Genomic DNA, 23,693 nt, shown 5'->3' with positions numbered 1-23,693 from the left:
CCTGGTCTATAGAACGAGTTCCAGGACAGCCAGGGCTACACAGAGAAACTCTGTCTTGAAAACAGTAAATCTAGAATCTGTATAAATTCAAACATCAGCCATAAAAATAACAATTAACAACAACAAAACAAAACATCCCAAAACATCCAGTCAATATTTAGGCAAATGAATTGAACAGACAGTTCTCAAAAGAAATACAAATGGCTAAATGAACAGAAAAATGCAATTATATTACTCAGAGATTCCTTCTTATATCTTGGTGACAACAGAGGCTACTGAATGCCAGTGAGGATGTGGGAGCCACACTGCTGTGGGACGTGAGGCAGTGCAGCCACTGAGGTCAGTACAGTTCCTCACAAAGAAAGCTAAAACCAGAACTACCAGGAGCTACCCTAGGGTGTACACACCAGCACACCACAGAGACACCTGCACACCCATGCAGACTCACTGTTCTCAACAGCTGAAATACTGGAATCAGTCCAGATATCCAGCAACAGCTGAGGCATAATGTCATATAAGAGTTTTAGTCAGCCACAAAAAGAAAAAAAATGTGCTATGTGCTAAAACTGTAGATCATCACCTTAAGAAAAAAGGAAGGAAAGGAAGAAGTAAGGAAGGAGGGAGGGAGAGAGGGAAGGAGGGAGGGCAGGCCAGCTAAGAAAGAAAAACCTTCTCTTATATGTAGAATACAGATTTGTAAACTCACACCCCATGAGAAGGCAAACCAAACCAAACCAAACCAAACCAAACCAAACAAAACAAAACACAACAAAAAAACCCAAACAAACAAACAAAAAAAACAGACTGTGTGTGAGGGAAAGGGAGAAGGGAAAAAGAAATACAAATGCAGAGACTACAGAGGAAGGGGCTAAGGACAGGTGGTGAGCAGGCAGGCACTGTCAAGGTACAAGTTATCTATGTGTTTAGAAATATCACAAAAACTCCACTGTTTTATACACTTACTTAAAAAATTAAAGAGAGCCAGGCATGGTGGCTCACACCTTTAATCCCAGCACTCAGTGGGGCAGAGACAGGTGGATTTCTGAGTTTGAGGCCAGCCTCGTCTATAGGGTGAGTTCCAGGACAGCCAGGGCTACACAGAGAAACCCTGTCTCGAAAAACCACCACCAAAAAGTAAAGAAGTCTGATGCAGCACATGACCCCACTCTGATGTCTACAACAGGAGCATGACTGAGCACTGTGACTGAGTGGCCCGGAGTCCTGGCAGCACATGTAGGCATTAGACAAGACAGCTGGGAGTGAGTGCCCACCACTGCCCAGACTGCCAGGAAACCAAGTCTTACTCTAGAGCAGTGGTCTTCAACCGAGGGGGCACAACCCCTTTGAGGTCACATGTCAGATGTCCTGCATATCAGATATTTACATTACAATTCATAACATAGTTATGAAGTAGCAATGGAATAATTTTATGGCTGGGGGAAGTGTATTAGAGGCCTGCAGCATTAGGAAGGCCGGGAACCGCTCATCTAGAGCAAGTGCTAATACTCCCAGGGAACTAGCTCGCAGGGCACTCGAGCTGTGTCTGCTGGTGGGTGTCTTTGAGGAGCTCTGGCGGACAGTGTGCCACTGATGCAAACCGGAGCACTTGCTCCTACAGTCACCACCCATCTCACGAACTCTCCGTGCCTGCAGACAGGATGCCATTTTGCTTCCAATCTGGGCTTTTTCTCTAGACGCAAAAAGTGAAAGTGAGCAAGAACCACCAGCACTTACTGACTGCTCTGTGCCAGGAAACTGAATTTTACGTGCTCTAACCATTTACTCCTCAAACTACATGAGGTAGAGACTATCACTTACAAATGAAGTTAAGGCACAGAGAGGTCAAGAAACTTTCCCAAGGCCACAGAGCTTCTTGGTCGCAGTGCTGTGATTCAAACAATGGTCTAAAGAAGCATGGTGTCCACAGCTGCCTTCCAAATAATGGTCAACGACAAGTTCAGCAATCCCATAATACTGTCTGCTAATACATTCTCCTTTCAGTCTACAATGTAGAAGTCCATCCTTCTTTGTTTTAGACTGTTACTGGGTTAACATGATCTGAAATCCAGAATTTTCCAGTATTAGAGAAAAAATATTCTTGCCTGCTGGGCTGTGGGTGGTACCTGAACTCAAACCCTCAGGAGTGACAGTGGCATGACAATGTGTCCAGCACCCAGGACAAAGCCATTTAACCCTCACACATGTCACTGGGTTTTGGACCAAACTTACAAGAAAATGTGTTCCTCAGAAGTTTTATGCTTTGTTAACTGCAGACAAGAAAAGATGGACCTGGGACTTGACCCAGGCAGACAGAAATGGGTTACCCACAAACCTTCTCTGCTCAAGTCACAGAGTTCACTTTTGAATGGTACCAGACCTTCAAAGAGGCTTCCAGTGACCAAGCAATCCTGGGGCCCAACACAAACCACACTGCAACCAGCCAGCAAGGCACAGACCCTCTTCTGATGCTACATCAAAGGGCAGCAGAGCCAGTCCTACACAGAAGTGGACAGGAGGAGCCAAGAGCCAATCCATTCTAGTTTCAAAGTGGCCCCAAGATCTGCCAAAGAAAAGCAGAGCTGAGGGGTGCATGGGGCCTGGCTTGCATAGACACCAGGGATAGCAGTCACAACATCTGCCCTGACAAATTCCATAGAGTCACATGCATCCTGCCCCAAGAACTGTAATGGAAAGAGGCTCACACATGCCTTGCCCTTGTCACTTCCTCATCTGGGGAGGAAGAGATGACAAACGTGGGAGGGGAGGCTGGGTAAGGGACATGTCTACTGCCTGCCACAACACGTCTGCCTCTCCAGAACACATAAAGGAAACAAAGTCACACACCCATCTCATGGTACCTTTTCTGTGTGGTCACAACAACTGTAGTCTTTGCAGACACTAATGTTTGGGAGCTTTTAGGCTTTTTCCAAGAAAATGGCTCCCGCACGGCTATCAAAGCCTCCTCGCTGCTCACTACATTCACCTCCAGATGCCGCCCGATGAGAAAGGTGGAAAAACAGAGCAGAAGGAGCTCCTTACAGCGGCCAGGGTTTCTTGAAAGAGAAACAGAAATTTAGATTCAGTTATAAATAAGGCAGATTCAATCTGATTTCACTTTCAATATTTAAGGAAGTTACAAAGCTCTAAGAAATAGCCATGCTGACTTTTTAGTAATTTTTTTACACACAAAAGTTTACTTTATAAAACAAGAAACGTAGTATTTCTCAAGTGTGATGGTTGATCTCAATAGTCAGTGTGGTAAGACCTACAATCACTAGGGAGACAGATAGGCCTTAAGTCCCCCTCCCTACCCCATAGTATTGTATCATGGCAACAGGCAAAGTAACTAATACATCAAGAGAAATTCAGGTGCTTAGAACAGTCCTGACTCCTCCTGTGACTGAGACGGTGTGCTGTTGACTTGCCTGCTTATTTCCAGGGTGGCTCTAACACAGGTGCTGCTGTGCACAGTAACTCGGACCTAATTACTCCTGTTACTTTACAGTTTAAACCCAGCTATGCCACCTGCATTTTATATGGGTGACTGAAGGACTAGTGTTTGGTTAAAGGTCACCTACAGCCTGATGGGCTTGAAGGAGGGCAGTCAGATTTATGTCTTCAGAAGGATGTAAATGACTGGTGACATGGAAGAAGCCTGGACCAAATGTCAACCTTCGTGGCCACATGCTTTTGAGCAGCCAGAATGTTAGTAGGGGACATGAGGAGAGAGACCAGGAAAAGGAGATCTGCATGAAGGCTGTGGAGTACTACCAGGTTACAACCTCCAGGTGAGAGCAGCAGAGTAGAGATAGGACTTTCCAGTCTGGGCTGGGCCCCGTTAGCCCACCTTGGCCTCTCAGTTCACTACAGTGTCTTGAAGAGATTCCTAGAGGGTAAGAAGGGGGATGTAAACTGAGATCTTGGGGACACCAGGACACAGTGAAAGTAAGCATAGGACGGCTCCATCAGAGAGGCTCAGAACAGCAGAGGGTGCTCATCTAAATGGGTCATAAGCACTATTTTCTTTGTAAAGATGGAGTCAGATTGTCTGCTGAAGATAAGAGTGTATCCATCCTAGGTAGCCATTTTCTGGGCCAATGTGTGTCTTTGTGATTTGGTTCTATCAGAGACAGGCATGAATGTTTTAACATATAAGCATCACAGATGACCCAAGAGAGAAACAAGCACATACTTGGCATTGCATGTGACCACAATGAAAGTTTTCTCCCCTGGAGGAATGAGCCCCCCAGGCTCAGGCTCCTGTTTCTCTGGCGTGTTTCCTTTTTCTCTACTTTCTTCTTTACAAGTGCAGCCATCTGGAGACGACATTTTCACCAACAGGTTGTGGGGCAGGTAACTTACTTTTCACAGCGCTGGAATGAATGCTCTCACACACTAATCAACATTTGATGGCAGCTAACAGAACGGGGAAGCAGGGTGTGGGGATACACCTACAAGACCAGCCAGGGTGGAGACAGGTCCCTGGCCCCCGACATCTCCCCAGCTGAGGAGTACCCATGTCTCCTAAAGCACATGCTGGTCGGTATGAGGCTCTTTCTGTCCCTATCCCAGCCCCAACACTGCAGGAGCAGAAGGACCAAAATTCAGAAGGGTTCAGACATCAAGTATTGCCAGGGCATAGGAATGACTTGTTAAGTTACAAGTCAAAAGGCCAGCTCAGTTCCTGGGCCTGATGGGGAAGTAGCTGCACCATCTACCTGGAGAGGTTTCTGTGTTGTTCACCAGACTGCTCTCTGGCATCTCAGCAGTTTTGTCTTCTCTGTGATGATTCGATGAATTAACATTTCCACCCTCAGGAACAGAAGCAGCAGCCACTCTTGAGCAGGACTGGCCTCTGTCCTGTGTCTCAAATCTAAACTGGTGTGCTTTATCCCAGCCAGCCAGTCTGCAACTGACAAGGTCCTGAGAAATCTCTCCTTTATTTCTGGAAAAAAAAAAAAAAAAAAAAAAAAAAAAAAAAAATCAGAGCTGACATTACAGGCAACCAAAACCACACAATTTAGTGTTGCAAAGGGTCCCTGCACGCATCTTACAGTTTGAAGGACATTTTAGGGTAGAATTTGTGGAAAGTGTGAGACTTTTGTTATGCAGACCAGCCTTGAACTTGCAGTGATTTTCCTGAGGATGAGAGGGTGTGTGTGCGTGCTCATAGAGTCTGGAGAATAACTGAAGGGAACCCCAGCTCTTCCACCTTTGTGTGGGTTTGGAGATTGAAGTGAGGTTTCCAGGCACGCACAGTGAGAGCCTTTACTAACTGAGGCCACTCACCAGCCAAGGGGTGAAATACTTCATAGACTTTCAGAGGGAAGATAAGCAGGGAATATAGTTGATTCTACAGAGTATCTTAAATCACAGTTTAAAAGCAACTTGTATCCCTTTACCTGAAACTGCAGGGCACACTTACTCTATCCAGATAACGATTGCTTTGCTTTCTCCTTCCTTCAATGTTCCAAAACTGGTCATTCTTGTAACTTCAATGTCCCCTTTGTTTTTCAGTAAGAGGGTTCCATAGGGGTCCTGAGGGGCCTCACCAATAGTGGCATCTCTGAAGAAGACACCAGTGTCAAAGTTTGGAGGCCTCCCCACAGCACAGCTGTCTCCTCTCATCTTCCTCCCATCTCCCTGCCACACCTACTGCCCAATAACATGATGGAAGGGTCAGTCAGGGATTCTGCAAGTCCCACAAGTTCTCAAGTCATCTCACAAAAGAGTATCACAGATCCCCCAAAGGCTAACAGTGGCATCTGAACTATTCCCTTAGGGACCTCACTGCTGAGAGTTCTGCTCTCTATTGTCTCCCAGACTACAAGGGACAGACTGGTTGGAAGGAGGGTGCACAGGGCTTTGTATTCAGAGATCTCCCAAGCAGTTTTCTTTCAAGTACAGTTGAAGGCCACATGACCACATTCCCTTTACAATGGACTTCATACTTAACACTGATTCTGTAAAGACAGGATGAAGATAAAAAGTGCCCACTGCTAAATATTTCACTGTCCTTTCTCTACAATGCAACTGTCTAGATGTACAGCAAACACTGGGCTACAACAACCTGTGGTATTTGGCAGAGTAGCCATGTAAGCCTGTAGCCTGGAGCAACTGCACTCTGGGACATGCACAATCACAAGCTACCTGCCCGATAACACATTTCTCAAAACATGTATCCATCACTAAGCAATACTGACTGTCTATGAAAACAACTCAGTGGGAAGTTTCATTCTTCAGAAAACAAGAAACTTCTCCATTCTCTCAAAGGAGTCCTCTGTGCTTGCTTACAGCCCATGCTTCAACCAAGCATGGGGATGGGCAGTATGCCATGGCTCCCATGCCCAGAAGCTCCCACTCCATGGACAAGACAGAATGGGCATGCCATGGAGCACAAAGAGAACTCTCAAGAACCCATGGTGGCTGGACATGGTGGTACCACAAGAATTGTAGTACTCAGGAAGCTGAGACAGGAGAATTGCTAGCTATATCCAAGATCTGGGCTACATAGCTTTACCACAAAATGAAAGTGAAGTAAACAGAACACAGTGACAACAGCACAATCTGTGGCCATGGGAGAAGGCATGGCAACACCAGTCTACCCTCCACACTCTGCTACATAACTGCTGCCCATCAGGTTACATGGAGCAGAGCTCTCTCAGCCAGACACAGGGCTAGGTGCTAGATGTGAGGCCGAGAAGGAGACAGCAGTTTCACACAGAACTAGTATTTTATTGAGGAGACAGCACAGTGACTAGAATCATGAGGTATATAAGGAGCCCACGAGTGGTAATTGCAGCAGGCAGAGGAATTGCTGCCACGTACAGAGAAGAACGGGGGCCACACCGCCTGCACAACTCTATGTGCATTCCATGTGTGCGAGCTGCTCAAGGTCAGAGGACAGCAGACCCCTGGGACTGGAGTTACAGAAATCTGGGATTTGCCATGTAGGGGCTAAGAACTGAAGCTGTATCCTCTGCAAAAACAAGTGTTCCTAATCACAGAGCCAAAACTCCAACTCTCAATATACTTATTTTTAGTAATGAAAGGACAATAGACACACAGCAAAAATGCTGGTGCACAGTTAGTCCCAGAAATTGAGGCAAAGGCAGGCAGTTTTTTCTGAGTTCAAGGCAAACTTGATCTATATAGGAAGTCCAATCAAATACATATAATGAGACACTGTATAAAACAAACAAAAAACAACAAAAGAAACAACAAAAACTTCATGTACAAGTTGGGCTAGAGATGCAGAAGGTAGAGCGCTTGCTTAGCATGCAAAGCTCTGGGCTCAGTCCCTCGCACTGCACAAACAGGGCATGATGGCATATGCCTGATTCCAGGTTTTAGGAGACAATGGCAAGAGCATCACAACAAAATTCAAGGACATCCTCAGCTACACAGTGAGTTTGAGGCTGGCTTAAGATGAGACCCTGTCAAAGAAAATAGCAGAGAATAGAAAAGAAAGAGTAAATTATGTCAATCACCACTATGATTCAAATCTGATGTGTCCCCTCCAAAACTCAGGCTGAAACAATTGCTATGAGGACAAGGTGGGATTCTGTTCCTTCCTAAAGAGGCGGGGCCAGGAAGCACACTGAGGGTTGGGGAGGGCTCTGCTCACTCCACCAATGTCTGGTGGAGTAATGTGTCATCTCGGTGGGTCTGCCGTATAAGCAATTTGACTAGGGTCAAATAGCTGCTTTGTGCTATTTCAGGACTCTGCTGGCTGGAAGGTCATTTCTGGATCTGGAGATATGGTTCAGTGGTACAGCAGATTTTTCCAGCATGCACAAAGCCCTGGTGTCAATCCCTAGTACTAGAGGCAGGTTTGGGGGAGCCATCATTAGATGCAGCCCTTAACTGTAGACCCCAGCAGTAAGCCAAAATAAACTTTTCATCTTGTACCTTATCTAGTCTATGGTACCATGTTATCAGCAACGAGAAGTGAATGAAGTCAACCATTACTAAAAGAGTAGGGACAGCCAGGCAGTGGTGGCACACGCCTTTAATCCCAGCACTTGGGAGGCAGAGGCAGGCAGATTTCAGCCTGGTCTACAGAGTGAGTTCCAGGACAGCCAGGGCTACACAGAGAAACCCTGTCTCGAAAAACCAAAAAAAAAAAAAAAAAGAGTAGGGACTAAGGACTAAGGAACTCTTGGGGCCAAGTGTGCAGTGTCATGCCTAAAGGGAGGCAGAGGTAGGTGGATGGCTGTGAGTTTGAGGCCAGCCTGGTCTACACAGAGAGTTTTAGTATATCTAGAACTAGGAGTCTAGCTAGTTTGTTTCTAAAAACAAACAAACAAACAAAAAAACCCTTGGAATTCTACCTTCACTCAACCACAAAGAGGATTTTTCTTAACCAATAGATGCAGGGCCTGGAATGTCTACTACTCTGGCTTTACCATCAGTCACACATGCCAAAAACCAGAAACATGCTCCGAGAAATAGCTTATCGGGATTCAATCCTTATGTCAGTATCAAACCTAAGCAGGCTACATGTCACTTTGTGATACAATCTTTGAAGAAAAGTTTAAACCTCTCCCTCCCTCTCCCTCCTGTTCATGTGTATGTGTTTATACATGTTATGGCTCACACGGAAGTCAGAGGAGGACAACGTCTGGGAGTCCTCTCCTAATATGTCAGTTCTAGGGATTGAACTCAGGCTGTTAGCCTTGGCAACAAGCACTTTTAAGTGCTGAACCCTGCTGTCAGCCTGGCGGTGTGATCTCATGGAACCAGAATCGTATATACATCCCATGAATGACTGAAATGTTAGACAGCACTTGACTACAACTCTTTAAAATATGCTTAAAATTGGACCTTTTATTTCCAAAGAATTGTTTGGATACCACCTCTTCACAGGGGTCATGCACAGTGCTCTCCAGATGTAGCATGACTGGCTGCTCTCCACAACCACAGCATTGACAATGTCGTGTCTCCTTGGTATGTACCCTTCCGGCAGCTTCAAGGAGTCCAGGCTGAAGAAGATGCTGTCCTCTATCACCCCGTTCCTCCCACACAGGCTGGAAATGCAAACCTGCAAGTGTAGTGCTGGATATTGCTTCAAAGTGTATATGGATAAGGGGCACACTTCTCAACATTTGCCTCTCTGAATCTAAAAAACCCAGGCTGGCCTTAGAAACCAGTAAGGTCCAGTACAACGTGGATACACAGGAACCTGGAAGAGTTCAGGCTGAGTGAGGTTGGTGGTGGTGGCTGACATCTTTCCCCATGTCTCTGTTATATCCAGCTCATGTATCCACCTAAACCCAGTGCAAAGACCCAATGATGTCATAACCCATGCCACTGCCTAAATCATCAGCTGACAAGGAAGCTTGAGGCCTCAATCTGTCATGTGCACACTTTGTCCTAGGACACCTTTAACACATCCAGGGACATGCTGTCAGACCTTAGCTATAGCAGCATGCTGCTGCCTCTACTTCCTTTTCTAAATGTTTTTACTTTTTGTGTAGGGAGGCTTTGCCTGGATGTCTTTGTATTGTGTGCATGCAAGATCCTGGGGCCCACCTCTACTTCCTTAAGGAAACAAGGAACCATTCATCAGCACATTACCTTGTCCACACGCTTGTACCTCAGAGGCTTCACGGAGATCGCCTCACTGCTCCATGTCCCCGGCCTGATCCAATACTCAGCCTCTACCCAGTCTCCCTTGCATGGGTGGAAACCTGAAATGGCCAAAGAGAACATTTCAATAGCATTCAACTGTACGGTGCATTCTGATCTCCTGACATGCTCAAGTAACTTCTGGGCCAGCTTCCCTGATTTCTGTTTTAGGTACTCACCACCCTCCGGCCTCTCAGACACTGGACCTCAGCCTTCCTCTGATACAGTTCCTCAGGTGTGGTGACCCCCAATCATAAAATTGTTTCATTGCTACTCCATAACTGTGATTCTGCTACTGTTGTGAATCATAATGTAAATCTTTCATATGTGACCCCTATAGGGGTTGTGACCCACAGGTTGAAAACTGCTGCTCTAAGAGAAGGGACGAGAACCCGGCATGGTCATTCTTAAGTCAAGCCTGACATCTCAGAGTCTCCACACCCCTCTGAATCTATTTTCTTTATTTTGCCATATTAAAAGTAATTTTAACCAGGTGTCATGGTGCACACCTTAAATCCCAGCACTCAGAAGGCAGAGGCAGACATATTTCTGTGAATTCAAGGCTAGCCTAGCCTACACAGAGAGTTCCAAGCCAGGGCTACATAGTGAGATCCAGTCTCAAAAAACGAAAACCAGAATAAATCCCCAAAGAATTAGGGCTTAGGAGAAAGCATATGCAGGAGTTACAATCCCAGAGTCCACATAGAAGCAATGTGGTGGTGCTCACGGAACATCACAGTGCTGGAGAAGTGGAGACAGCCAGATCTCTAGAACTCAGTGGTTATCCATTCTACCTAATGGTAGGTTTGGACTGAATTACCTCAAAATAAATAAATAAAAAGTGGACAGCAATTGAGGAAGGCATCTGATATCTATCTAACCCATGGCCTTCCAATGCACCCACACAACAAAATATACACACATCATACTGGAGAGTATGTGCACACAAGAGCACTTGTGCTCATGGCCACGTGTACACATACACATGTGCACACACATCAGTGTGTCTTTGAACTGTACTGTGTTAGTATAGTACTTTTCTTGTTATGGTAACAAAGTGTTTGACAGAAGCTGCTTAGGGAAAGAGCTTTGGTGTTGCCCAGGGCACAATCCATGATGACCCGGAGTGTGTAGTGCAGAGAGCAGACCTCACAGTGGTAGCAAGACCATGATGCAGCTGGTCACTTGGCAGCCACAGTCAGGATCAGACTAGACAAAGACTGGGGCAGGCCCAGGCCATGGATGATGCCACCCACATTTAAGGTGGGTCTTCTCTCCTTGCTTAAATCTCTCTGGAGACACTTTCATGCCCAGAGATACCTCCTGTGATTCTAAATCCAGTCACATTGATAGTAAATATTAACCAAGTATACCGGCTGTCAACTTGACACCTAAAATCGTAACATTCCACCGCTGGCCCTTAGAAGCCCCTTGTATTTTATTATGCAAATATATCCATTCCAATGTAAAAGTCCCTAAGGTCAACATCTTCAAAACTTAGCCAGAGTCTCTACTAAGATGCAGGCATTCTCTTAAGTGTGATCCTCTGTAATAACAACTAACAAAAATCAAGTTTCATACTTCTTATATACAATGGACCCAGTACACATCCCTAATTCAAAAGGGAGAAATGGAAGCACAGCAAAGAAAGATCGAGGCAAGCAACACTGACACCCAGTAAGGCAAACACCAACTCTGCGGTCTGTGTCTAGCATCTGAGATCTTATCATGGACTAGTTTTGGGCTCTGGTAGCCTTGGTATTGCTGCCCCTTTGGCTCTGCTGTCTACAGCTTGGGCCAGCTCCGCTCTACACATGAAGCTTTCCCTATTGGACATACTGAGTTCTTCATTATGGAACTAGTCTTCACTGTTTCATGCAATGATTTCTCAAGGCCTTCTTCCAGGAAATCTAACCCTGCCTTACAGTCAGGGGCTCTGGATCTTCAGTGCAAACCTCCCTAAAAGCCCATTAGGAAAACCAGCACCATAAGGACAGCACTGTTCTGTTCTGTTTCCAGTTTAAGATGTAGTTTGGTTCCTTTCTACCATAGCTGTAATGACTTCTGTAGACCTTGGTGGCTAGGGATGGGGAAACACTCTGCAGGCAAACACTGTGGAACACAGAACCTGTGTCATGGCCATCAGTTCCATTCTCTTCTTTCACACTTCTGTTATGTGAAGTCTTGCCACCAGAGTCCTGGTATCCCAGTGTCACGGCTGAGCTCCTCTTAATGCTGATGTGTCTTAGGAATTCAGCTGTTTTCCTGGCACAGTTGCATCTGTGACTTCAGCCACACTCACTCACACTGACTTTTCCTATTTTTCTGCTCTATCTCACTGTAAGTCTGAGTCAGAGCAGTAAACAGTAACCACAGCACAGCTGACTGTACACTGTATCTTGAAATGTTCTCCACCAAACAACTTACTTAGTTCATTGTATTTAAATTCAGTCTTACTCAAGTTTTGAGGATGCAAGCAGGAAGCACCCAAATTTGCTTGCAGGTGAATTCCCAGTATAGCCCTGAGTCCTTTCTGAAATGTTGTGAGCCAAGAGTTCTGTTTTCCATTCCTGCCTTCCATATTCCCAACAGAATGGCCCATTAAACTTGAACAGCATTCTCAGGCTTCTCCAGCCTCAAGTTCCACTCTTCCATACTTCTGCAAACAACTTCCCAAGCCCTACGGAGCTCATGGCCAGGTTTCTCACACCAACAGCCCTGCTTCTCAGTACTGACTGTCTGCATCAGCTACTTATTTTATTGCTGAGACAAAAATTCTTAACAAAACCAACTTACAAGGGAAGATTTGGGGGGTCATGGTTTGAAGAGGGAGGGAGGGATGGCATTGAGAACAACTCTGTGCTGCTGGCTGGAATGTGAGGTGGCCGCTCACACTATGTCCAATCTCAGGAAGCACAGAAGAGTGAATTCCTGTACTGAGGTCCACTTCTGCTTTTCCCGTTTTATTCATCCTGGGCCCCCAGGCTGTGCAATGGTGCTGCCCACATTCAGAGTGTGTCTTCCTCTCTGCCCAGTGGTGTGCCTCTAGGGTGGTTTTTAATTCAGCCGGGTTGACAATAAGTATTAACATCACAGAATATATGACCCTAAAAATTGCTATGTGCATTGCTGAATTGAGCTTCATAAATAAGTGTCAAATAGGCCAGGTGTGGTGGTACATGCCTTTAATCTTATTGTTTGGGAGGCAGAGAAAGGTACATCTTGGAGTTCAAAGTCAGCCTGCTCTATATAGTGAGTTCTAGGTCAGTCAGGACTATATAGTAGGATCCTGCCTCAAAAATTGTTAATTATATCTTGAAATTAGGGCCAATTTTCTAACAGTTTCTGAAATGATCCTTAATATAATTCTACTATTTTGTACTGCATGTTTATGAAAAAACACCATCCTCAACTTTGGTGATTATACTATCAAAATGTTGATCAAAAGCAGCTTAATCTTAGTTAATGTTAGCATGTCTTCTCAGATGTGTAACAGCACAGAAAAAAGTCAGGTGACCAACCCTGGCTGCATCTGAGTGGCCCCCAAAGGTCGTGGGCTCAGGACATACGGGCACATGCCAAGTGCCCTGCCAGCGCTCTCCCTCCTGCCCACTCTCTGCTGACACTGTCTTTGAGCACCGGAAGCAGGACTGGATGGTCCAATCGACCAGGCTGGGAGGGCAGAGAGCAGGCAGGCAGGAAGGAGCTGTACAACTGTCTGCTTCTGTAGGGCAAAGGACTCTGTCTTTGGGGTAGGAAGAGAGACGGCAGATGCTGGTACAAGATTTAACTTCTAAAAATTTTGTTAGTATTACTATCATTATTATTTTTTTTTGAAGATAAGTCAGACTCAACTGTTTTTTTACAGATTTATTTATTTATTTATTTAATATATGTGAGTACACTGGCACTGTACTCAGACACATCAGAAGAGGGCATCAGATCCCATTACAGATGGTTGTGAGCCACCATGTGGTTGCCGGGAATTGAACTCAGGACCTCTGGAAGAGCAGTCAGTGCTCTTAACCACTGAGCCATCTCTCCAGCCCCTACTATCATTATTATTTTAGCTTCTGAGACAGGGTTTCTTTATGTAGTACTAGATATCCTGGAAGTTGTTATGTAGATCAGGCTGGTTTTGAACAAGAGATCCTCCTGGCTCTGCTTCCCAAGTGCTAGAATAAAGACGTGGCACATATGTGGAGGCCAGGACAACTCTGTAGACTCCATTCTCTCTCCTTTCATCTTTACAACAATTCTAGTGCTCCTACTTAGGTTACCAGGGTTGTATAATAAGTACCTGTACCCACTACAGGCCTTAAAAGCAACAAAGGACCTCAGAACATCAGAGATGAGAACAGCTGAAGGAACTGCTTTAATTAATAAGGAGGCACCTGAGCCAGGGTGTCCCTCACTGGGCTGCACATGGTGCTAGAGTCCTGGATATGGGGAAAGCCCCTTGGTCTGTCTACTGCTCACTATTTGCATCCCATCCTTTGGAGTCTTTCACGAATTGTTATTTTCTCTCAAGAATGCTCTTTTGCTATGGTCAGTGGGCTTTATAATCATACTAATAGAACACTTCACATCCCGGAGTACACAGAAGAACTTCTGCCTCCCTTGCATCAGGAAATCCGTAAGCATGCCCTTCCTCCTCGGGTTAACCTTTTGTACCTCGAGTGAAGTAGAATGAGTAGAAAGGACCAATTATTATGTGCTGATTTGGTGATTTATTTGGTGATTTACCTAAGTACTATTTCTACTGCCCATTTCTAAACATGAGTTCATTTGTTACCTGGAACAGAATGATCTGGAGAAACAATTGAAGCAATCAGTCATTGCCCTTAACAGCTGGCTGACTGCACACACACGTGTATAAAATCATGATTGCTTGCCCCTCTCCCCAACCTTGTGGTTTTAGAGTATAAAATGAAAATATGAACTGGACCTGATGCCAAAGCCTTTCAGGAATTATTCTGGTTTCAGGAGACTGATGGTGTGCCTTGTCTTGCATCACCACTGGAGTCAGAGTGCTTATTCCACAAACTTCCCACAACACAGCCAACTGCAATGTGAAACCTGCCTTTCTCTCTGGGGACATCTCCCATCCAGGCTGCTCTGGGAAGGCCTTCCAGCTGGCACAGCTGAGGGGTCTAGAAGTCACAAGCAACCTTCTACCAGAACTGAGAGTTCCTCTGAAAAAACAGGTTTCAAAATCCCCAATAGCTACCTGTCAATTTCATTTTGGCAAACAGAGGTTTGCAGTCAGAGTAACACAGGTCCTCTGCCCCCGGCACCCAGGCTATAAGGCAGCTTATATTTATCTCCTGATATGTAGCCTAGTGCTGTACATTCCAAAAGCAACTCCCACAGTACCACTTCCAATCCCCTTCCTGTCTGCAGTGTGTACAGCATTTTGCCTTGAGGAAGAACTGACTCTCACTGTTCTGGTCTCCAATGACAAGCACAGTGTTCACTGGTAGAGAGCAGGCAAACAGCAAACAAACCAAATCAAACTTAGCAAGTGACATAAGCAAATTCTTTCTTTAAACATAAAAGTAAAATTTTAGTTTGGCTATGTAGAAAATTTGGATATATAATTTTGGGAAAATGCAAGGTGATCCAAGCCTTACTTTAAGACACGTGAAGTATCTTAGAACTGTTCTTAAGCCAGGTACAGTGGCTTGGACCTGTAGTCAGATCAAGAGCTGGAAGTAGGACGGTCACTGCAAGTTCTGGCCTGGCCTACAGTGTGGAACCCTGTCTTAACAAAAAAAAGGGACACTTTCCAGTGTTCCTCAACCTGTGGGTCTCAATTCCCTTGGTAAACCTCTGTTTACAAAAATATTTACATTACAATTCATAACAGTAGCAAAATTACATTTAAGAAGTAGCAATGAAATTAATTTTATGGTTTTGGTCACCACAGCATGAGGAGCTGTATTAAAGGACTGCAGCCTTAGGAAGGTTGAAAACCACTGTCTTAGACAAACACACCATTCTTATATTAGAAACTTAGTGATAAATCAATACGTTTGACAGATAAATACAAAACAAGTATTTAAACAGTGACCTCCAATCCAAAGTCTACTCAACATTCAAGAATCCCTGTGAGAGGACAACACCAGGCAGCGACTCCTAAACATGACTCTTTCAATAACACATGTAGGCAACTAAACTTATCAAAATTACTTAAGACAGAAAGCTTAAATTTTAAATATGAAACAAAAATCCATCTAACTACCTTCACACACACACTCCAGAGAGAAGTATGTGGTCTGGCTGATATAGCCAGCACCTTCCAACATGGAAGTCACACAACCGATCAGCACTCTGGGGCTGGAGTCTGACAACCCTTTGTTATTGTTTTTGTTGTCATCTTCCCATTTGTCAGAGACAGCTTCTACCTGTAAGACAAAAGAATGGCTCTTTACACTGTTACAAAAAAAGAATAAGAAAACAGATTACAGGCAATATCCCCATCCTGAACTGGGAGGCTCAAGAATAGGTATGACAACTGAATGGTGAAGATTTGCTTTCTAATGCAGTGAGTGTCTTCTGAAGGGGCTGAATTTTTAAAGAGTTAAAAAGCACCCAAGACATAGAGGCAGGTGGATCTCTATCAGAGGACAGACTGATTAATTTAAGAGTTCCAAGTCAGCCAGGTCTACACAGGGATACCCTGTTTCAAAGAAAAAAACTTTTTGGTTTTTATTCATGTGTGTGCATGTGAGTTAGAAGACAGTAACTAATCTGCTGGAGTAAAAGGTGGCTGTAAGCCAGATGATGTGGATGCTGGATCACAAACAGGAGCAAAAAGCATTCTTAACCACTGGGCCATCTCTCCAGCTCCTGAAGGGATCTTTAAGGGGCTCTCTGGCTCGTCCTTTAAGAGGGCATGAATCCCATTGCTGAGCTCTCACAAGCCAACTGCTTCTTTAAAGGCTCACCTGTAATTCCACCACCATGAGAAGCAGAATTTAACTAATGTATCTTTGAAGACAGAACTGTATAGCAATCCCTTCTGAATAAATATAAAAATATTCAAGAAAACAGCAAACTAAATGCAACAGCATATTATAAGGAGCATATACCACAAACAAATGCAGAAGTAGTTAAAAATTTCAAATTCAGTCAACACATCACATTGATAAAATGAAACAGTCATGTATTTCCATTGACACATAAAAATCATTTGATAAAATTCAAACCTCCTGGAATAGGGAAGAAAGAAAGGATAGCATCTAATTTGCCAAAGTATATGGCATACTTAGATAAAAATATCTTTGGGTTTCAGAAATTGTTCAGCAGATAAGAGCACTGATGGGTCTTTCAGAGGAGCTGGATTTAATTCCCAGCATCTACGTAACAACTAACAACCATCTGTAATTCTAGTTCCAAGGAATCTGATGCCTTCTTCTGGACTTCTAATGCACACAAACGAGGTACACAGATATACGTATAGGCAAAATACCCATACATACATTTTTTTTTAAAAAAAAGCACTAAATTTCTAATGTCTTTATGAAAATTGTCACTATGCAATATATAGATGTCACAGTAATTTTATCTTAAAAGCTTCCAGGCTGGGCATGGTAGCATCCACCTTTTATCTCCCCCCGTTCCCCTCCCCTAACACTCACAATGTTCCAAAAGTCCTTCACAATATAAACAACAAAATAGGAATAAAGGGAAAACTTCTCCAGCATAGTGAAGACTATAAATGAAAAATCCAAGGTTAACATCAACCCAATGCTGAAAGACAAAAAGCTTTCCCTCTGTAGGTCAGGGAACAGGCCAGGGTGCCGGTCCAGTCTCCTTCTTTCCTTCGTACTCAAAAGTCCTCAGCCAAACAATTAGACAAGAAAAGGGAACCAAAGACATCCAGACTAGAAACTCTAGAACTGCCTTCATTCAAATGGCTTGATCCTGTGTGTACAAGTTCCTAAAGATTTTACCTTCTAAAATAGCCCCCAAATGGATAAAGCTAACAACTGAATTTGGCAAGTATTAGGCATACAACGATTTGTTTTGTTTCTATGTGCTAGCAATAAAGAATACAAAAAGGAAATTAAGCTTCTAAAAGAATGTGGACATGGTGGTACATATGTTAGATCTGGCATTTGGGTGGCTAAGGCAGAAGACTGTGAAACTCAAGACTAGTTTAGGCTATATAACAAGATTCAATTTTTTTAAAAGAATACTTAAGAATCAACAATCAAAGAGACAGATTGAAATGAAAAAACATGTACCTATATAAAATGAAACAATGGAACAAAGTCAAAGGTAATTGTGACAGCTGGAACAGTAACTGAGGAGCTAAGAGTTCTTGCAGGCCTACCATGAGGTCCAGAGTATAGATCCTAACATCCATGGAGAGAAGCTGATGCAATGGTATTAGCTCAATAGTAATTTGATCATTTTAATTTAACCTATCAATTCTACTGTTAAAAACTTATAGTACTAAAGAACTATTTTTATATGAAAAACTAAATTACTGAATAGACCACTGATCATCTTTGCTAATCAAATAACAGAGTCTAGCTTGTCTAGCTTTATACTTTTTATTTTTTGAGACAGGGGTTTCACTGTGAAGCCTCGGCTGCCCTGGAACTCACTGTGTGGACCAGGCAGGCCTAGAAGTCACAGAGATCTCGTTTGCTACCTCAGTCAGCCAATCTTTATAATTGTAATCGATGTTTTTAAAACACTAGAGAATAAAAAAACTATTAATGAGTACATACCATAGCATGAACTTATAGAAAAACTTTGCTTCCTAAATTACAAATATCTATGACTCAATTATTTACAATTATCATCATTTTTTTAAAGCAGAAATCACTGTAATGAATAAAGCTCCCTCCTCACTCACAGCACCCCACACACTGTTCTCCGTGGCTAGGCCATGACTGAGATGTTAACTGTGGTGAGGAGTGACTACTCCTTAGAAACTAAGACGTACTCTGATTGCTTTCAGTCCATTTGACACTTTGTTTTCTTCAACGACAGCAATGACTTCCTGTCCAACGTTCAGAAGCACTTTGCTAGTCACTGCATCGTTGGAAAAGTAGATCAGGTCATCAATCATGCCGTAGTCACTGCAGTACCGTGTCACAACGCCCTGCACCGTTTTCAACCTGGTGTCACCTGAGACAAGTGAGCAAAGGGGTTGTATTAATAATAAACACTAATCCCAGGGCCAGAGAGAATGGCTTGGTGCCTTAGAGTGCTCGCTGCTCCTCCAGAGGACCCAAGTTCAGTTCCCAGCACCTAGGGGAGGGGTCATAGTCACTATAGCCACCATCTGACATCTTCTTCTGGCCTCTGCAGGAACCCCATACATGTGGTATATTTTCTTTCTCTCTCTTCCTCTCTCCCTCTCCCTCCCTCTCCACCTTCCCCTCCCTTCCCCCCCCCCTCTCTCTCTCTCTCACACACACACACACACACACACACACATGCACACAATAAATCTCAAAGTGGGGGGTGGATCCCAAATCCCACTACAATTAAACTCTACAGGAGAAAGGCAAGGTGTGGCATTCATGGTGGGGCGGGAAGAGGGGGGCAGGAATTTAACAGGCTGACCTAGAGAAGCTGCCACTGAGATATGCTTAGAAAAATGACTTAGAAACAGAATCCTAGGTTCTGAGGGGGTGCAGGTAGTAAACACGGTAGGGAGAGCTTTGGCTCCAAAGCCTGACTGGCTGGTTTGACTCTTCTACCCTGTGTAGCCCTGTGGTGGTAGCTATCTCTACATGACAGCTGTTGGACAGTTAAGTAACAATATACGTGCGACATGCAGACTTCTGAGGGGCTGTCACAGGCTGCCCCAACCCCACCCCGTCCCCCGCGACACCATCAGGCTAATACAGGCACCCAAGGAGTCCTAGACAAGTACTATTTGCCAGTGTTACCATCAGAGCCACGGCCTTAAGAAGGTTCCAAATACAATACAGGGATTATAGAAAAGTGTATCTACTACAAGAAAGTATAGAAACTTGGCCATTCGGTGACCTTTCATGAACTGGAGCTGCACACACCATCTCTGAGTCCTCACTACACATTTCTTGCAAACTCTCGGCAAAATTTCCAGTACCCCATCACATCCCTTTAATATAGTTAGTTCCTCAGGTTGTGGTGACCCCTCAACCATAAAATTACTTTTCTTGCTACTTCACATCTGTAATTTTCCTACTGTTATGAATCATAATGTAAATAGCTGACATGTGAACCCAGAGGGGCCGTGACCCACAGGTTGAGGACTTATGCCATTATTTCTTCCGGGTTATATTGTGTCACAGAAATCAGCACACCAACATGCAAAAGGCCCTTACCATGCTGTGCTCAAAAAACCCCCATGTTTAAAATGTTATTTCCAGCTTGTCTTGTAGGAAATTTCACTCTTTTAGATGGAGAAATCAACAGGGTGCCACTAGCCCAAGTTCTCATGCAAAAGAAAGGAAGGCAGCCAGCAAGTGAGCAAGCATAGATCTGAGCTCCAGGGAGGGGTAACCTGGTAACTGTGGAGTGAAATCAGAGCTCACGCTGTTACTGAAAGCCACTATTCTTTACAGTGGTTCTTAACCTTCCTAATACCACAACCCTTTAATACAGCTCCTCCTGTTGTGGTGACCCCCCCAACCATAGAATTATTTTTGTTGCTACTTCAGAAACGCCAGAATTAGTAGCCGGGGGATGATAAAGAATCCAAGGAGAATGACTTTATTGCTTTTGCAAAGGACAACTTGAAGTGGTAGAATGATGGTTTCCAGACCTCTGAGAGCTCAGTGGGGACCAAAACCGGGCAGAGAGGTGCAGCAATATCTGGTTACCGCGTGTAGCATAAAAGCGTGCACAATGAAGGTAAGGGGGAATGAAGAAGCCACAGCACTGGTCACAAGACACACGTGCAAAATCACGCACCCTTTCTCTGAGGAAATGACTAAGAGATACAGCCCGTTTGGGTTTGCGAAAGAAACGAGGGCCAAGCCTAAGCTTCTAAAGGCCTGTTCTCGAACCACCGAATGAAGGGAGTGCCTGAACCTTGTACTCTAGCTTGACCCTAAGGGGTCACAGCCCCGCCCCACCTCACAGGCCTGCCAAGGGCTTCCTGCGGAGTGCTCCACGCACCCTTACCTTCCGACAGCTCCCGCCCTGGTTGTCCGACCTCCTCCTCAGGGATGTCCTCCCTCCTCCAAAAGAAGGACACCAGCTTGGCTGCGAGGCGCAGCATGGTATCCACTCAGTCTCCGCGTCCGCCCCGGCTTCTCGCACGCACGCACGCCACAGCCCTTCCCATAAGCCACTACGCATGTGCCCGTGGAACCCAGCCAATGGGGTTGTTGTGTCTGCGCCTGCGCCTGTCTATCATAGAACTCAGCCAATAGGGTTCTTGTATAATCCATGCGGCACGACCGTTAGCACTGAGAAGTTGGCGGTTAGCACGTGAGGGAGCGCGGAGCTCCTCGTGCAGGTGACACGAGGCCTGGCATGCGCAGTGTCTGGAAGAGAGGGTGGAGCTTTGTGCTAGACGAGTGCAGCCTGAAGCTAGGGCGGGCATTTCTGTTCAAGCTACTTAAGTAAAAAGATAAAGAATTTCACCACCAAGTTTGACCGTAGGAGTGGTTTTGAAGGATGTTTCCTCTATTCCAGCATTCCTAACATTAACAGTTTTACTTTTTTTTTTTTTTTTTTTTTTTTTTTTTTTTTTTTTTTTTTTTTTTTTGAGAACGGACATTATATACCTAGGCTATGAACTCACGATGTAGCCAAGAATGCTTTTGCATTCCTGATCCCCCCGGCGTCTATCTCCCAAGTCCAGAGGTTACAGGCCTGTGTTACCACAATGCTTTAGGCTGTGCTCGAGGTCCAAGGCCTGACATGCTTAATATTTCTTCAACAGAGCTACATCCCAAACCTGTGAAGCTTGGCTTGTTGGTTTCCTTGTTGTTTTAAATGAAACGTTTAAAACTATAGATTTAAATTTCATTAAGGTGCATCCTACACAATGAGTTACAGTTTCATTTTGTCTTGTGGTTTGAGCTTTATTTTGCTCACCCCCCAGCCCCACAGACATGTTGTCAATATATGACTATTTAGAGAGTTTCTGCTACTGATGTAATTTAATTAGTCTTACTAAAATTTGGCTGACTTCTGTTTTTGAAACTTGTCAGGGCCTAGTGATCTACCTTTAATATGACTTGGGAGGAAGAGGCAGGCAGGTTTCTGTGAATTCTAGGTCAGTCTGGTCTTCATAGTTCTAGGCCTGCCAGGCAGGGTTACCCTGTCTCAAAACAAAATAAAACACAAACCTTATCAAGAGTGTCCCCCACTCCTGAATCTCCTTCACTGGATGTTCTATGTGTCATAAACAACATATATTCTGTTGTGTTTGTTAGGGGTCTGATTTGGTTCTAGATGAGGCTTGCTTGTACATCATATCAGGTTAATTTACACTTCTTGAGTGGTGGGGTAATGGGAGCATTCCTTAAACATTTAGAGGCTGTCATAAAACCTTCTCGGGTATGTTACTCAGAATACACAGGAAAATAATAAAGGACCTGACTATTTATATGGTTGGAGTCATCTTCAGAGATGCTGGCTAGGTACCCAGTCAGGCTTTCTGTCATAGTATATGGTAGTCCTGGCTTTCAGGACTGTGTCATTGCTACCAGCCTGAGCTGTTGCCCCGGATCAGCCTCTTCTACATCTCCAAGCAGTTGCCTTACAGATATTGTAACATCATATCTAAAAGAAAACATGTGATGTTGCTCCAAGACCTTTCTCTCTGACTGTCTAAAATAGCCCACCATACTGACAGCAAATAGGATGGATTGGCTCCTCCATGTCTATCTGGAATTAGATCCCTTCTCACCATTTTGGGTCCCATCTCCATATACCCCATCCTGTTCTCCACCCAGCACCATAATGTCACCACCTCAGGGCCAAAGCCAAGTGGCTTCTGTGCCTACAGGTGTCTTGTACTTAAATGGCCTCTGCGTTCTACTTCCCAGAATCCTCAGCCCACTCTCCTTCAGCCATGCTCCTGCATGCTCCAAGGCCTTGACACCTACGAGGCCTACCCTCTGTGCTTTTAGTTCTCCTGTCTCCCTGAACTCTACACATCTCACACAGAGAAAGCCAAATGTGTTGCCATATGGCACAGCAGAACACGCACGCAAAAAAAAACACAGCCTGTATAAATAAATATTCAGTGAACAGAGGGAAGAAAGGGCAGTTGTTTGAAGATTCTACTGAAGAATAGTGCGTGCTCTAGGACCTAGTACTGCAGCAGCAATAAAGACACGTTGTCAGAGCTCAGAAAGTGTGCTCTCCCTCTCTGATTCAAAACAGCTGGCTTGTGTTTCTCAGTGGGAAACACTTTTGAAAGTCACAAAAGTGGTGATGTTTGCTAAACATTTCCCCTCCGAAAAAACACACAGGGCCGGGCGGTGGTGGTGTACACCTTTAAACCCAGCACTTGGGAGGTAGAGGCAGGCAGATCTCAGAGTTCAAAGCCAGCCTGGTCTACAGAGTGAGTTCCAGGATAGCCAGGACTACACAGAGAAACCCTGTCTCGAAAAAACAAACAAACAAACAAACAAAAAGGAATTCACAGAGAAACCATGTCTTGAAAAATAAAAGAAAAAACTAAACAAACAGTAAACAAACAACAAAAAGAGAGAGAGAAAGAAAACATAAGAGAATTCAATCCAGTTGGATCCATTTCTGTGAATTTTGCTGATCACTTTAGTGCTTAGTAAATTTGGGAGTTTCTTCAACATATTTGAAAGAAGTTCTAGATGTCTCAGGGAACCGTTTGGGTGAATTGTTTCTTTTTTCAATTTTACTTTTATTCTGTGTGTATGGGTGCTTTGCCTGCGTGTATGTGTATCATGTGTGTGTCTTATACCCATAGAGGCCAGAAGAGGGCCTAGAACTAGAGTTATAGACAGTTGTGAGCTGCTACGTAGGGGCTGGAACTGTGAACCACCATATGAATGCTGGGAGCTGAACCCAAGATCCTCTGCAAGATCAGCCCGTGTTCTTAACCTCTGAGC

At 44.4% G+C, this 23,693-nt stretch overlaps 1 protein-coding gene across 2 annotated transcripts in view; it reads right to left on the bottom strand.

The window, feature by feature from the left end:
* Mov10l1 (Mov10 like RNA helicase 1) overlaps positions 1 to 20,939 on the bottom strand; it is a 65,004-nt gene extending 44,065 nt beyond the window's left edge. The window contains exons 1-9 of one of the 2 annotated variants that reach the window (XM_076912298.1): positions 20,770 to 20,939; positions 18,593 to 18,777; positions 15,875 to 16,037; positions 9,580 to 9,692; positions 8,859 to 9,043; positions 5,426 to 5,566; positions 4,719 to 4,945; positions 4,193 to 4,316; positions 2,859 to 3,053 (exon numbers count right to left, since the gene is read on the bottom strand). In XM_076912298.1, coding sequence (XP_076768413.1) covers positions 2,859 to 3,053; positions 4,193 to 4,316; positions 4,719 to 4,945; positions 5,426 to 5,566; positions 8,859 to 9,043; positions 9,580 to 9,692; positions 15,875 to 16,037; positions 18,593 to 18,777; positions 20,770 to 20,866 — 1,430 coding nt within the window. In that variant the 5' untranslated portion in view covers positions 20,867 to 20,939. The remainder of the gene's footprint in view (positions 1 to 2,858; positions 3,054 to 4,192; positions 4,317 to 4,718; positions 4,946 to 5,425; positions 5,567 to 8,858; positions 9,044 to 9,579; positions 9,693 to 15,874; positions 16,038 to 18,592; positions 18,778 to 20,769) is intronic. The other variant, XM_076912299.1, reaches the window with a different exon arrangement.
* Between the last annotated feature and the right edge of the window lie 2,754 nt (positions 20,940 to 23,693).

This window comes from Arvicanthis niloticus, chromosome 13 (assembly GCF_011762505.2).
Source record: "Arvicanthis niloticus isolate mArvNil1 chromosome 13, mArvNil1.pat.X, whole genome shotgun sequence".
In the NCBI taxonomy this organism is placed as follows: Eukaryota; Metazoa; Chordata; class Mammalia; order Rodentia; family Muridae; genus Arvicanthis; species Arvicanthis niloticus.
Note: the sequence above shows the minus strand (reverse complement) of the source record. Positions and strands in the feature narration are given on the sequence as shown.